The sequence below is a fragment of the Bactrocera latifrons genome, unplaced genomic scaffold, assembly GCF_001853355.1.
Source record: "Bactrocera latifrons isolate USDA-ARS-PBARC rearing strain unplaced genomic scaffold, ASM185335v1 scaffold_99, whole genome shotgun sequence".
Taxonomy (NCBI): Eukaryota; Metazoa; Arthropoda; class Insecta; order Diptera; family Tephritidae; genus Bactrocera; species Bactrocera latifrons.
The window spans coordinates 858,847-876,266 of NW_017537700.1; the positions used below are offsets into that span (position 1 = coordinate 858,847).

The 17,420-nt window shown below is 32.9% G+C and overlaps 1 protein-coding gene across 10 annotated transcripts in view; it reads right to left on the reverse strand.

The window, feature by feature from the left end:
- Positions 1–17,420, reverse strand: part of LOC108978020 — a 31,494-nt gene that overhangs the window by 12,529 nt on the left and 1,545 nt on the right. For 5 of the 10 annotated variants that reach the window (XM_018948087.1, XM_018948086.1, XM_018948090.1 and 2 more), the window contains exons 3-7: positions 7,172–7,472; positions 7,019–7,072; positions 6,679–6,939; positions 4,987–5,445; positions 330–338 (exon numbers count right to left, since the gene is read on the reverse strand). In XM_018948087.1, the coding sequence (XP_018803632.1) occupies positions 330–338; positions 4,987–5,445; positions 6,679–6,939; positions 7,019–7,072; positions 7,172–7,472 (1,084 nt within the window). The remainder of the gene's footprint in view (positions 1–329; positions 339–4,986; positions 5,446–6,678; positions 6,940–7,018; positions 7,073–7,171; positions 7,473–17,420) is intronic. The other 5 variants (XM_018948092.1, XM_018948089.1, XM_018948091.1 and 2 more) reach the window with 1 other exon arrangement.

Genomic DNA, 17,420 nt, shown 5'->3' on the forward strand with positions numbered 1-17,420 from the left:
ATATAATTATTTTTAAAAAATAACTAGAAAAAAATCCACATGTTTTAGTTAAGCTAAAAATAAAACAAAAAAAATAAACACAAAATTTCGCTAAACTATTTTGTTAGGAAACAAATGAAAAAGTTGTATATAAAAAGGAAAATTTACGAACTTTTAGAAGTGAGTGTATAGAGATTGTTTTTGCATTTATAGCTGTACTGAGTGACGAGGAACTTTTCTTTCAATCATAATATATGTTTTTGGATTTGTTTTTTATTTTCTTTTTTTTTTTTGCTTTTTGTATTTTAATGGTTTGGGAGATTATTTGTTTGCGAAAACTTCTGACATACCGCATTGTACTGTAAAAATAGATTAAATAAAGTTTTAGAAAAAATAGTATTTAATATACATATAAAGTAAAAAGAAAAAGTTATTCTTAAGTAGACAAATAACTAAAGAGCTATATTTCTACCTACAATTGGCCAAAATATATGGAAATGCAAAAATTTTGGTTTTTCACTTTATAGTATCGATTTTGGGATAAAATATTTTTCAAATTATCAAATTTTTTAAGGAGTTGGGATAAAAATCTAAAAAAAAGTTTTAAATTTATGTAAGTAAGTTTTCAATTTTGTTTTTTAATTCTTAAATAATTTTTTTTTTAATTAAATTTTTTTAGATGTTTAGATGTTTAATAAAATAAATTTTTAGATTTTTAATTCCAACATTAGAGTTTAAAAATTAAAATTTAATTATCAAATTTTAGATTTTTAATTCCATATTAGGGAATATAAATAAAGCAAAAATAATAATTCAAGGTAACCCTGGTAAGTAATAATTCAGAGAAATTTAATGATATAATTGGGTCTATAACTGTATTCTGACGGTTTGTTAAGAGATGGTGTAAATTGATTAGTTGACCATTGCTCCGAATATGCATGAGAAAGCTACTGTTCTTGTGCGCTTTTTTAAGTGTTTTTGCGAGAAATCCTTCTTTATTATTTTAATATGAAGAAAATGTCAGTCGAAAGACAACGTATTTTATTGGAAGTTTGTAGTTAACTATTTACACAATTGAAAAGTGGTGATTTTAACATAGAAGACGAGTTAAAAGAAATGTGGAAGCTGAAAGCTTTACTTGATAAAGCCAAACAGAGTAAGGGCTCGCAATGTCATTCGGAGTCACTTAGGCAGCCATTACAAGACATTTAAAAGCAGCCTAGTACATTCTAAATCAAAGAAATTTGAATTGAAACCAAGATGCGTCGAAAGACGATCTTTCATTTAGGAAATGCTGCTTCAACACTACAAAGTAAGTCGTTTTTGCATCGGATTGTGATTAGTGATTAAAAATGGATTCATTACGACCACCCTAAATGCAAAAAATTATATGTGAAATCTGACAAATCAACGCCGAATATCCATGACGCCAAGGTAATGCTCTGTATTTGGTGGAATTAGAAGGGCGTGTTGAGATATAAGTTTCTAAAACCGGGTGAAATCAATAATGGGGCACAAGAACTTATTACATTTAAGCAAGCGATTGCCGAAAAACACCCGGAATTAGCGACTAAACACGAGGCAATAATGGTAATAATCCATCAAGACAATAATAATCGGTCTAATGTCACAAGAACAGCTAACAACTATTTGGAAAAAGTGGCTGGGAATTATAGACCCAATATATAAAATATATAATATATTAATAGAATAAAGTGCTCCATTAAATATGTGTATAATGAAAATACGACACTTGATAATTTAAAGTGAAATATGCAATAATTAAATTTTATATATGAAGCATTTATTTATATAATATTTGACTATACCATACATATATGTATGTATGTATAAGTAATAATTTTTTCAACCTGGTAATAAATGCTCTTGGGTGAAAATATTTTTTCAGCTTAAATATAACAATAACAACTATAGCAAGAAGAATTTGATCGTTAGTGGTCCGATCTGAAAAATTTCTTTACATATTGTAACGTTGCCTTGAACAATTTTTTCATTAAGATATCTTGGAAATAATCAACTTTTCCATACAAGAATTTGATAGTTCAGTTTGCATGGCAACTACTTGTTACAATGGTTCGATGTCAACATTTCCGTTAAATGAGTAGTTTCTATCGGATAGAAGAACGTGTGCAATATTTCAAAACGAAATCTCAAAAACTGATTGTTCAGTTCGCGTATATACAGACGGGCACATTTATATATATATTTTATAGGGTCTTCGACGCTTCCTTATGGGTGTTACAAACTTCGTGGTAAACTCAATATAAGGTGTAATCTAAGAATAAATTAAAATATGAGATAACTGCCCGTTTGCTCGCCGCATAACAAGCGGCTAATGTATTATTCGACCACCTGTAGCAGGGCAAAACGGTCACATAGATCTATTATAGCGAAATATTCGGCTGATTTGACACCAAATACCCACCATAACAATGCAACATTCACAGCTCCTCCGGCCACAGCCAGCGACTTCTTTTCGATTTACCGGACAAAAATTTCAGTCGTATGGGGATGTTGTCGCCTCCAGAAGGCCTACCCTGCATACCTACAGAAGACGAATTTTTCGGACGGGTGAGGATCACTGGGTCAAGTGTATACCGCTAAAAGGAGACTACATACATATGTAGAAAAACATATACCATTTCATTCAAAATTTTTCTTTTTTCTTTGAAAACTAAATAACTTTTTACCACCCTAGTACTAGAACTGCAAGAAGGTGTGGAAAGCGAAATATTATCCGTATCTCTCATGGTGGGGCCTTAGTGAATACAAGTAGGTAAGGTAAAACCCAATACGGGTACAGTTCAAAGTTGTGATATGATGGTTATAAAATTATGAAATTTATCTGTCTGGGGCGAAATAAATAAAAACAAGAAAAAGTTAATTTCGATTACATCTTTAATACCCCTCTCAAACGCAAAATATTCTTTACATGAATTTGATTGGTCAGTTTATATGTCAGTTGTATGCTATAGTGGTTCGACAATTTCTTCGGACATTACACCGTTATATTGAACAAATGACAAATTTAGTGAAAATATCTCGACAAATGAAAAAGCTTTCCACACAAGTACTTTATTAAGATTGTTCATTTTGTATGGCAGTCATATGTTATAGTGTCGGCTGTTCCGATAAATTAGCAGGTTTTTGGAGAGAACGGAGGGACTAGTTTGCGTATATACAGACAAATCGACTCAGCTCAGCTCAGAATCTCTAACGTTTCTTCTGGGGGGTGTTACAAACTTTTTAGCAAACTTAGAGCCATATACCCTGTTCAGGGTATAAACAAAACCCAAATAATAAATCGTTGGAAATAAGGGTAGGTCCGTATCAAACATGTGCGAAACTCAAATATATCTGTTTATCTATTGCCTTTTCCGCGATCCCTTTTTTGTACCATGCAAAATCTGCCTTCAATCACCTCAGGTGTTGTTATACAGACATATACATATGTATGTACATGCACAGAGGAGTTTCACCAAAATAATTATTTATCAGTTATAATAAGTGTGTGATATATGTATATTTTGAAAAAATTCTCCACCGCAGTTATCGTCTTTTTTTATACATACAAGTAGTTGAGCCAAAGATTAGTTGAGGCATGTTTTTTCGAAAAATAAAATAAGTATCAAATTCTTTACGACGATATATTTCAAAGTAAATAGTTGTAATTTTAATTATAAGTAATATATTGTACTGCAATTCTACTCTATATTAAAAGTTCCATAAGTTCAAACAAAAATTGAAAAATCAATTTTACATAAACAGATTGAGTAATAAAAAGTCTCAGACTACTAAATTAAGTTTCCTATTCCTCTCACGTGGGCATACATATACCATCGATCAAATTTGTCTCGTACTGGTCCATTTAAACTACGTGCGCAAACCGAATTGATAAATTTTAATTTCCAAGAACATACAAAATTCTTGTTAAAATTTATTATTTTCTTTCCAATGGAATCCAAAATTGCGGAATCGTTGAAAAGTTTCAGTATTGTTTTGGATAATTTACTTTATCACTAACAAAAGCATTTGAGTTGAACAAAGCATTCACACGACCTCTGTTAATGATGATAACATCGAAAAATTTAGAGAAAGAGTTATTGAAAATCGTCGAGTTAGCATCAGAGAGATTGCAAAGGATATCAGCATCTCTTATGGATCGACTCAGCGCATTTCGGTTAATGTTTGGGTTATGAAACAAGTCAATTATAGCAAAAGACTACAATCTTTTGCAAAAACCACGTAGACTACAGGGCTCATCATTACTGGTGACGAGGCGTGCCTTTATTTAAGTAAATATGACGTCAACAATGAGCCGAAACCAGAAAAACCTTAATTCGCTGAAGGCACTGAAGGCCTCAATTGACTCAAAATAGGCCAAGCGATACTAAATATTTGAATTAGTCCGCCGATGATATATATATAAATATATGTAACTTTCTCACTTATAATTAATCATATATATAATATAATAATAATAATATTTTTTTTTAGTGTAAACATGTTTTAAATAATTCGCATTAATCCAGTTTCCAGATAAAAAAAAAACATGCAGAATACATTTTATGTGTGGCGTTAAATAAAATAAACTCACACACAATTAAGATGTAAATGAAAAAAAATACTCTTTGTTTATATCTATGTGTGTATGAATGAACAACAAGACATCCCATGATAAAAGCTGTCTCCTTTTGCCGTAATCACTACAAATAACTTCGACACATACGAAATGATGAAATGCATAGCTGTAACTGAATTGTAGAGCAACGTACAGTTAGAAGCTGCAATAAGCATTTGCAGCATTTAATTGATAGCACACTTCAGTTTCCTTCACCCACCCGCACCATATTTCAAGCGACAAGCAATAAAATGTTTATCTTTGTATACGAATTCCTACTGACAAGCGTAGAATTTGGAAAATATACACAAAACTAAATTAATTCTATTGAAATTCTATTGAGGAGGTATTCGAGTGGCGCTCACCTTTTCCTTGACATTGTTCAGAAATTCGTAATGTCGTTTCTTCTTCATTTTCTCGGCATAACGCGCCGTCTCCAATTCGAATTCATCCGAATAACCCAAACCGGTGTTGAGCATTTGCAGGCGTTCATCAATGAATTGCTGAAATATTTGCAGCTCCATCATTTTCGCTAGAAACGGACGCAAGTGTTTCGGGCGAGATTCGATAAATTTATCACGGTTGAAGGTCTTGCCCGTTTCACGAAACTCCACAGCATCGCGATAGCCGCTTATCAGTTGCACCAGTACGCCGAGGAAAATTTTCGAAACACGATCGCCAATATGCTCGTTCGAATGGCTGAGCTGTTTCTTCATTTGTGATACAATATCCGCTGGCATTTCGCGTACGTCGTCGAAGGGGCTTTGAAACACTTTCGTATCACAGTTAAGTATCACAACCTCGCCAAGTTCATCGGTTGTCATCTGGCGGTAGAAAAAGTATTACAAATAATTACCATTTCATTGTAGAATTAAAAATGATGCTAGAAAAATAACAATAGTAACTTTGTTTTGAGAATCTGATGGCCTAGGGTCGGTTATGAATGGCAGGCGCTTCGGTTGAAAAGGTAAAACAGGAAAACTTGAATTTCTTTGTACAAATTAAACAATATATCCTCCCCGAAAAGTCTTGAAAATACTACTGACATCGGTTGGCGGCTTTTTAACTTAATTTGGTTGACCTTGCACTCGTACATGAACCGCAAATGAACGAAGAAGTAATTAATCTTCAATATGTTCTCTTAATATATTTTTAGAATATCCAAGGCGAGTTTTTCGGTTCAGCCGGCTCTTCATGATCACCGTTAATATAACTTTATAGTATGCCTTTTACATATGTTTCGAATGTGTTAGAAGGGTACTACTAAAGAAATCCGAAAGCCAGTAATACAAACAAGATCATCATAGCATCCCAAAATAAATTTATGGAAAGATCAAAATTTTAAGTTTTGTTAAGTAAAATTCCAATTCACTTTAAAACACTGCTTGGTAATGAAAAAGATGAAAAAGCTCTCAAGGCTGACTGAAAAGATTTTTATGGTGGAAAAACACTTGGAGATTTGCCATTGTCAGTCGAAGTATGACTACCAGTGTGTGTTTAGTTAAGATTATATAGGAGTATAGTTAATTTTGTAGACAATATTAGATTCCTACATTTTCGTATTGATTTAACACACATAGATTGTATCACATTAAACCAGGGTACATCATTTTCGAAAACAAAAACTATCATGTAGAATTAAACACATTGGAAACGAAAGATAAAATATCAAAGATTATAGGAAAAATAATTTACGGGGGCCTATCTGTGATCGGGAAGAGGAATGGGACGGGCGTGGTTGAATTTGTAAGGATCAAAAACGGTTAACCTCAATTTTCGATAAAACTACGAGTACTATAATTTTTAACATAACCTCAAAATTAATGTGAAAAATTCATCAAACATTCAAGCTTTTGTGGTATTATTTCTATCTAACACAAAAAGATTACTTTCGCGGAATTCGGAGTAAACTTATCTTCTATGATTTTTTTTTACTTTTTACCATTTAGAAAGGTTTCTATAGTGGTCTCAATACATAAATTCAATATGAAAAGCATGCATGTTTTCTGATTATGTAAAAATTACATACTCGAAGTGTTTTTAATATATTTACGAACCGTTTCGAGCACTGTTTGCGGCACTCCAATCAGATATGGCATGGGCGCACTCAAATAGTCTTTTAATTTCATCGGCAACACTGGTATAAAGATATGCTGCCAAACCATAGGATAGAGGAACGCATTAGCCGCTTGTATGCACGACGACAAACGATCCAGGCGGCGCGATGTGAAAATGATGCGACGCTCAGCCAGCATTGCTGCGAATACAGCAATCATATTCTTTGGATCCACAAAATTATAATACAGATTTAAATTGTGCTGGAAATGAAAATAAGAAAAAATTTTAATATTAACATTGCACACACATTAATAAATACTAGTGTGGCTAGTGACTTACATTCTCAGGTATGCTGGGCAATTGAAACGTCAGCGGTCGCTCAAACACGAAATACTGTAAACAAACGAGCACAGAAATTCATTTGATTAGATTAAACCACTGGAAATGCATACATACAGTGGCACACTCGGTACTGTGAATGTGTGAACTTACATTTTGTCCGCCGTTATAGAATAATTTCAAGTGTCCGCCCGGATCGGGCACACCGCGATTATACGCCTCGGCGAGAAAAGTGCGAAAGTCATCATTGGCATTATTGATGCTCGTTGTGGTGGTCTCATCACAGCGCCGCAACTCGGCCAGCAGCGTCAGCAGTCGCAAAAATGTATCATGCCATGGCAAATATGTGATTATTACCATTGCGGTGTCCGTCTTCGGATCATGGCGACAGAAACCAAACCGCCACTTGGAATCGTCTGTTGTGAGTACGAAGGAGTACGATTGCACAGAATCGCTGCAAAAATGTGATATAAGAAATAGAAATGAATGAATAAATTGCAAAATTTAATTAAACTATTATTAATTACTGCAGAAGATGTTCCACAACTGCAGCTAAATAGGAAGTAGTCAATTGTCAAACTAGTCGAAAAACTAGTTTGCCACTAAAAAGGTTTAATCGAACTAGTACGGAAGATATTAGTTTTTCGTCTCAAAAAGCTGGAACAAAAATACTAGTTTTTTTGCCTAATGTAAAATGGATTTTTTAGCTATTTTGAACTAGTATGGGTATTTTTTACGTTCTGTAAAGAATGCGCAGCGCTCAACTTATGGTCAACATAGTCGGCTAAGTTCGCTAATATTCCATGGAATAGACCATGTCCGTTATACCGCTATGATAACAGACGATATCATACCTAAAATTGATGCTCTTGGGCTCGACGAAATTTGGTTTCACCAAAATGGCGTTGTGTGGGAACATCGCATCAATTAATGGACTTATTGAGAAAACACTCCGGTGAGCAGATAATTTCAGATTTCATCAAAAAGTTTATTTATTTATTTTCGGTATAAAATCATCTTGTAGTCAGCGAAATTTATCGTCCCTTCGATATAAAGGGTCATGAAAATAAGTGTGTCTTAAGAAAAGTGGGCTAATTTCGGCGGTTTTTAAATGTAACATACTATGTCGACAGCCGTTGTTAAGATACGAAATATTCTGTATGTTAATAAATTTTTGAACCTTCTACTAGAGCCACAACATTTTAACGAATACTATTAAGTATATACGTGTCGGACGAGGCACGGAAATAATTAATCGAATAAAGCATTTATTGTAAATGCACGTGTTCATTCGCAACCTAAACAAGGCTATATTTATACGACGCAACACTAGAAATTCCCAGCGAAAATCAAAAACTGGTCCATCTACAAAGTGACAACAAAAGGAAGCGACACTTTAACAAATACAAATACCCGGCTGGGTGAAAAGTTCGTATCGTTTCTATAAAGCAGACCACTGTAATTGAATGCACTTTTAACAGGCGGCTGTCAGACAATTGTTTTGTGTGATATAGCATTTGAATTTACGCAAAGTTTGGTATTTTGAAAATAATGGCAAACAAGTAATTTTGATGAAATAAAATGGTGCTGATAATAAAAAGTGGCTTAATGAAGGTTACATTTATGTCCAAACAAAGCTAAGAAGTTGTTAAATATTTTTGGCAAAAAATTAGAAGAAAGCAATAACTTGATAAATTGCCTATTTATGTCTGATTAGGTCAATTTTGATGTAACTGGAAATGTAAACAAGCAAAATTGGCGTATATGGAATGCATCAAATCTAGAAATCATCCACGAGTGGTAACTTCAACCCGAACGAGTCACTGTGTGGTGTGCAATTCATCAAGGTGTTTTGTTAAGCCATACTTCCTTGAAGAAAACGGTGTAATAGTAACTGTTAATGGCCAACGATATTAAAAGATGTTGAATTACAAATTACTACGGCGAAGACGTATCCTTTTCAATAGCGTTTGGTTTCAGCAAATTGAAAATAAATTAAAATCAAGAAACTCCACTTTCCGCTGGCCCTCAAGTGTCTTCTAATTGGTACTATACATCATATTGTTCACATGCATTAGTAATAGTTGCAGTAGGAACTAGATGTTTATGTGCATAGATTTTTATGGTTCACTATGTCTCCAGTTATGTACTCGTACAAACACCGGTTTGAAGCGTATCTTGTTTGTTTTTAGTACATTTGTGGTATAAGTTAACATGCACTTATTCACAAACATTTCTAATAAGCTGTTGCTCATCAAACGATTACTCATCGCTCTAAAAATACCGTAATAATACTTCAAAGTACAAGACCTTTGCTTTATCGCATGCATTTGTCAGTTTTTCTGGTGAAAAAATACAGAAAGAAATGTGAGATATACATATAAACAAATACAGTAATATAGACTTACATTTGATCGAGCTTTTCAATACTTGATGTTAACCATGAACTAGAGATGAACTAGTTTCATGAGAACCTTTACTCCGAAAAAATTCATACGCTCTGAAGCTTTTTCTATAAATCTATGTATAGTATTTTGCGTCGGTCGGAATATAACCTTTAACACATTTGGTCCTCTTAAGAAGAGATCTTTAAAAAAAGAATTGCATGTGATGGAGAGAGCACTAAAGACTTTTTAATTAAACAGACGAAAATTTCACTAAGAAATACATTTCACCAGTCCCACTCTCCAGTTCTCTTCATACCGATGCGGCGGAGGTGTAAGGTTACTACACGCCTAAATACTTATTATGATGATGAATGCCTCACAGTCACTGTAGAGAAAAACACTGTATGAGAAATTACGAAAATGGCCGGCTTTTGTAAGGACAGAAATGGATACCTAATAACAGACACACAGAATACACTCGAAATTACGAGGGAACACCTCTCGAAACTTCTAAATGGCGAAAGTAGTGAAACGACGAATAAAAAAAACCGCAGCGACAATCTACGGTGACAACATTGATATCCCGCCATTTGACCAAGACGAGGTCAGCTCTAAGGCGGCTTTAGTACAACAAAAGGAGCTGCCTATTCGACGCCATTTCTAAATTTGGTATTTCCGCGAAACTGATGCAGAGTGACGTTAAGCAAAATCGTCAGATACGTCATAACGGGGAAGGACCTCTGCGAGGCGTCCCTCTCGTGCGTCTTTTTTTTTTAATAATATGCTAGAAAAGATGACGCGAAAGAGGTTGATTTTTTTGGTGAAGGATAAGACAAAGTCACATTAAAATTCTTAGCGAATCGAGACCTATGAGTAAACAATGGAAGCAAAGGCCGCCATGCATTCAATGCAGGAACCAAGTGCAAAGCGACCTGTCTACTTTTGGGATATACAACTTGCGTAACCTCGCAAGGGAAAGATACAACTAGCGAAGTTTTGTGTTCTCGGCTCAAATTGCCGAAATATACAATGTCTAAAGGGTCGAAATGTCAATATTCCGTCTTAACCAAACCTCCCCCTCTTCACTGGAGAAGAACAAATTTCAAGAGATCTCAGACTTAATAGCAAAAAGTGTTTTGTTTTCAAAAATGTTTGTAAGCTTTTAATAAAAACTAATTTCAATAGATCAGTTCTATATATTACAAAATCATATCGGTCTGTAAATCAGTTTTAGTATCGATATCACTCTGAACAGGGTATATTAAGTTTGCCATAAAATTTGTAACACCTAGAAGGAGATCGGAGATATAAAGTGCCATATACAGTAGGTAGAAAAAGTAACGTATCAAAGTGAAATATAAATCAGCGAAGTGAATAAAATTTAAAAGTTTATATTTTTCAAACGAAATATTTTTTTTTATTGAGACCATATTTCAAAGTATTTAATTAGATAATTTTAAAATAAAAGAGAAGTTCATCGCTTTTATAAAAGGAAAACATACATACAGTTAATTGCATGTAGAAAAAATAAGTTATCAAATTGTTTTATATCCACAATGTCCATAATTACGTCTTGCCAGTTGACCCAATTGTTATTTTATGAAGTTAGCAAGCTTCAAACACTAATTTTGAGGAAAATTATTCCACATGTTCTTCAAATCAACCAAGTTTTAGGGTTTCTCCTCAGTCATACGGATCTTAAGGATTGCCGAAGTTTTTTCAATTGGTGGCAAGTCAGGGTTTTGAGGAGGCCATTTCAATACACTCACATTTTCATTTTGTAGATGTTCTGTGATGATTTTTGCAGTATGAATGGGCGCGTTGTCCTGTCGAAGAAGGATATCCGGCCCAATTAGTCGATGACCCTCGTAAATGGCGTGCTGCTTTAAAATATTTAAATAAATTGCAGCAGTAAATTTTTCTTCTAGGATTACAATATTGACAGGGCCATTCGCAGATAGCCACCTCCAAACCATTAAGCCCTTTTCCACCGACTTGTATAATAGTTCTTGTTCGGGTGAGCACCAAACGTTAACCACAAAGTGGGAATAACGAGGTCAAATTATCGATTCATCAGTCCACAGCACTTTTGTCAAAAATTTTAAGATTTTAATATGTCCTCTTTATAAAATGCTTGTCGTTTTTGTTATTTGTCTCATTTAGGTAGAGTAACCTTCTTGCAACATGGCTGTGAATGTTGGTTGGGTGCAATCTGTTACGGACAGTGTGCTTGAGTGTGCATTCATGCCTTCTTTTATAAGCTGTACGCGAATTTTTGAAACTGATTTGAGGGGATCAGAGTTGGAAATATCCAAACATCGTTTATTAACTCTTTGCTTCTCCTTCCTGATGACTCGATTTTCCTTCTTCTAGCCGGCAATAACTTTTCGTATTGCGACCTGGGTTTTATAAAATTTTTCAGTAATATAACGCTGCGAGTGACCATCTTTATGCAAATTAATTATGGTTGAACGTTCCTCATTTGTTAATTCTTTAAAATACAAAATTTTGGGAATTTTTTTTTTTAATTTACCGTAAAAAAACCGAATTAATATTTAAAAAAATTAAATGAAAAAAAAACACGAAAACTTTAGTTACCAATTCAATTTCAAAATTGAAATAAACAATTCTTGCACGTTTAATGCTTTTTTGTAATTTATTTTCAAGTTTTAATATGAAAAACACTGATTACTGCACTTGATAACTTACTTTCTCCACGCTTTGTCACTGAGCAGTTTTATAGAAGGCCACGAAAATGTCTTACCAGATAAGCGGTTGCCACTAAAATCATCAATTACGGTACTTTGATAACGGTCTTTTCCGAACATATAGCAAAAAAATTATATTCAATTAAGCGAAAAAGTATAGAGCGTTTCAAACAACGCTGGCTGTTTTGATAACTTATTTTTTCTACCTACTGTATGACTAGAGTGAATGAATTCAAATTGTCGTTTTATCTTGTCCGTCTCTCTGTCATTCTGTATATACCTTAAATTGGTCAATTCATTAGAGGTCAGTTTTTGAGAGGTTGATTTGAAATTTTGCATGCGTTCTTCTCGTTCCAATAAGTTGCTCGGTTGTCGGAATCGGACAACTAAAATATATAGCTGTCATACAAACTGAACAATCAAAATAAAGTTTTTGTGTGGAAAACTTTTTATTTGACAAGATGACTTTAACCAGCATGGACCACTAGCATGTAGCTGACAAACGAACCGAATTATAGCTTCGGTAACAAATATCAATCCGTTTTCAACGACATATTTTTGCTATTGAATCATTCGGTTTTTGTATAACATTTTTTCACACAACTTTTAAAGGACTACTGACGATAAAAGAAACCATTCGGACTAGGCTTCGAAATTGGTTATGGCTATTCGTGTTTGTGACAATTCAGAGTATCGCTGATCCCTTCAAATCAGTTTATTCATTTTCCTTTCCCTTTAATTTTTAGTTAATTATGAAATAACATCCAAACTGAGCCATGGTTAGTTTGGAAACGAAAAACCCCTTAGATAAGAATATATATATACATATGTATATATTAAGATATTAAAATTGCGTTTTAGTTTTGATCGATAAAAATACATTACACTCGGATCACCCACCGATCGGGTACAGAAAAATGTTATCAATAAAATCAAAGCAAAATATAACTGGTGATCCTAGTAGAGGTAGAGTTTTTCAAAATTCACACGTTAGTTGTGTCAAGCTGGAAAATACTGTCGCTTGAACAACGTTTACAAATCGTTCAACTTTATTACGAAAATTCAACTTACCACATAGTCAACATATTCGGGCTACTGGGAGTACTATTCGCAACACAATCCTATCTTGAGACCTAGCATTCATTATTGGACATTCGGTTCGGTTCCAATCGCAGCAACTCGGACTGACGTATGGATAGGCTTGACGCATTTTACGTCGAGATCTTAAATTGAAAGCGTACAAACTCAAGAACTGAAGCCGATCGACCTTCCAAAGCGACATTGGGATAGTTCTAAGAAAATCCAACGTTTTTGGGCCAAAATTTCCGCGGTGAGGTCTTGAGGATGTGTAAACAAGCGAAATTGCCGCATTTGGGACGAGGAGCAACCCAAAAATCTTCATGCCGTTTCACCCAGTCGCAACAACGGTTTGGTACGGTTTATAAAGTGGTGGAATCATCGGCCATGATAACCGACTATTTGATGCCTGACATTAAAAATCGTGATATCGACGATATTTGGTTTCAACAAGACCATTCATCGCATCAATCAATGCGCAACATTTGAAAGAAATAATCTTCAAAAAATAAATGCTATAGAATGTAATTTCGAATAATAATAAACATTCTCCATTGCATTTGAAAAAATTGCCTTTTTTTTTTGAAAAAAGTAGGAAACCTCGAAATTTATTATTCTGTGAGCAATAAATAAAAGTTATGAAATAAGTTTTATTTTGTAAGGGAAAGATTATAATCTAAATAAAACGAATTTTTTTGCGAGAAAAAAATGTAAATTAAAAAATAATTATTAAACTTAATTTTATGCTCATTTGCTCATACCTGTTACCGTCCCTGCTCGAAACACAAGATTTCTTCGATAACATAGAAGACCCGGATTATTTTGAATATTTTTGATCCACATAATTTGAGCCAGGTTAATGTTCGAGTATTCAACTTTACTGTTTCTTGTTATTGCGTTCGTTAATGCATAATAGTCAATCAATATCACATTGCCCCTTGGGCTCATTAATTATTGCAGATACATATTGGTGGCGTAAACCCAACATTTACGAAAAAGTACAACCGAAAGTGAAATAAATCAATCAAAATATAAAAAGCGTCCATTTCATTGCTCAAACAAAAATTACGTGAGTAAAAACGAATGGAGAAACGGTAAAAAAGTAGTGAAATGGAGCGAAGTTATTTTCGTTGGAAATTTGCAATATTAAAAACACATTTTGTTTAATAACGTTGCCAAAAATATTTAGATAGTTTAGTAATTCCTAATATTATTCAATTATTTTTATTTTMATTTTTTTTTTTTGTAATGTGGTTGCCCTCATTTCGCTATCGGCAAGAATTTGTAGTCAAACCAATGTTTGTTATTTTCCTTTTGGAACCAGAAAATGTTCCTCAAAGTCAGTGACCGCATAAAAATTCGCGGTTACGTTGACTAGACTGTCGTGGGAAGTAAGCGATTAACTTTTATTTTGTATTTCATTTTCACTGAAATTTTCATTTTTTCGTCAAAATGTCTACCAATAATACAATTTTTAGTTCTTTTTTATCCAAGTTCTAAGTTAAGGGTTTAACTAAAGAAAGTATTTTTTTTACTTTAGATGATAATGTAAGGAGTTATCCTGCCAAGGCATCTTTTTTCTAAGGGAAATTGCGTCCCAATGATCGAGTTTAAATATTTGTTAATTGTAATTTGTTTCTAACAATAAAAAATTCTAATAAAATATTTAATTTTTTATATGAGAAAAAATTTTTTAAAAAGGCTGTTTTCAACCGACGAAACCCAATAAATTCAATATTTTTTCTGCCAAATTAGATCCTTTCCGAATGGACCTTCGCTGCCGCACCAGCTTTTGCATCCAAAAGAACAATAAAAAATTAATTTCCCCAATTTAACCTTTTTTTAATTTTATTTAAACGCCAACAACCCTAATGTTACTCACTAGGAGGGGTCTAATGATTTATTACTGTTACAAAAATATAGTTTCCCATATAAAATTATAACCAGTCAAGACAACAACAAAAATGATATTTCAATAAAAGATTCAGCTTAACAAAAGCGAATAAGAAAATATAAAATATGAGTTAATTACAAAATTATGCATAAATGGTAAAAATTACAGCGAAACAAAAAGTAAATGAAGAAAACAAAAGCGAAAAGCAGCTACAACAAAGAAATAAATGGTAACACAAGCCAAAACTAGTAAATAAAAACTTCGACGCAACTCAGTTAAACGAATATATATGTATGCATGTATGTACATATGAACGGTAAAGATATGGTATGAATGTATAGTACATGCATACATATGTACATACATACATATGTACATACATACGTACGTATCTATGAAACTCTTGTCTTGTCTACAAGATACCAGATTGTGACTAATCGTATGAATAAACAAATAAAAAGTAATAAAAACACCGACCGCTTTATGCGATGGTTATTCATGAGCGGTTTTGGCGCTGAACGCTACTGGTCAAAGAGATGCATACACATGCTGAAGACTTGGGGGCATACAAACTCAGTTATGAAATATTTCATGATTATTAGTATTTCTTAGGCGTAAAATGGTATAGTAATTTTTACAGTTATTCATAAATTGTGTTATGCCCTTGAGGGCTTTTAGTTAGTTAGTTTTGAATAAAATTACAAAAGTATTATTTAATAATTTTTTTTTTTATTTTTAAAAAAAAAATCCTTTTATCATCTTTTTTTCCAAAGCTAACTCCGTTATCGGAAGTTGTGGTCTGAAATATTTTCCAACATGAGCTTAAAATTTTCCAAACATTGAAAAAAAGATTAAACACGCACAGTGCACACTCCTCAACCAAACGAAAGCAATTTTTTATGCCCGCAATTCGTTCATTCCTCCCTTACATAAATACATACACCCATATATATGTACATATACAAATTTGTACTTATGCACATACGCTAGTACAAACATATCGAAACATTGCCAACAGGTGTGCATAATTACAACTACACTATGTATACATAAAGCAAATTTGTTTGCAAAACAAATATATGTACATATGTACAACAACAGTGTGGACAATGTAATTTATTTATACAAACAGTATTTGCGATTGTTGGAAATAAGTTAGGGCTTGATGTTTTGCTTTTTTAAATGAGTGTTTAATTGTGCGCATACGGTAGAGATTCCTTATAAGGCATATAAAATTGTTTTATTAGAATATTGCGGTTCTAAATTATTTTCGGGAGTCTTAAAATACTAAGAAAACCTTTGATCGAAATTATTTTAGGAATTTGTAAATATTTTAATTTAATTGCTTATTTATAAAGCAGTATAGTAAATTTTTGGAAGCAAAAAATAACAGTGAGGTAAAACACATTGGAAAAGAAATATAAAATAAAATGATATAAATTTTTTGAGAAAATTTGCCATATTAATGCATAGATCTTTTATATCACAAAAACAAGAGATTTCAAGAAATATAAATATTACTGCCTTTTAAAAAAATCTCAGATTTGATGTGAAAATTTTTGATTGATAATTAAGGTTTTTCCATATCGTTACTTAATCTTACTTTTCAATTAATTTAACCTACTAAGATTTTTGTTTTCACTTTTTACCATTTTAAAAAGCTTGTTCACTAACCTATTATTTAAACTTTATTCCCGAAATTTCCAATTATATAACGTTTGTACCTTCACAGTAATCAAATATTACGAAATTTTTTTCTGGAACTTCTTCAACTATATATATGCATATATGTAATAACATATTTATATACATACGTAAATGATTACTTTTTAGGTCGGGTCCTCGGAAAGTACACCTAAATAAAACTAAAACCTTTCAAATTAAGCACTAAAAGTGAAAGAATGCATAGTGAATTTTCGAATTTTAGTATGAACACATTTGCACAACTAATTAAAAGTTTATTTAGTCAATATTTTACATTCCCAACCAGCGATAAAACGATATAAAGCAATCCAATCTAATTTTCGCACGTTGACCAATAGTGCCAACAAGACTAGTCAACACTGAAGTTAATACCAAAATATATTAAATGTTAAGTGTTTGTATGTATATTTTATCGACGTGTACATATGTACATATATATATGTACATAGTAATGGGCGAATACTTGAATGAATCATAGACCAGTCGACGGACGGCAAAGAGCATTGGCCAATTCTGCCGTTACAACAACAACAACAACAGCATTGGCCAACTTGAAAGTAAACGCTTAAAATCAACGATACACATACCTTCACACACATATGGACACATGTTTGTAAATAACTGTGCAAATG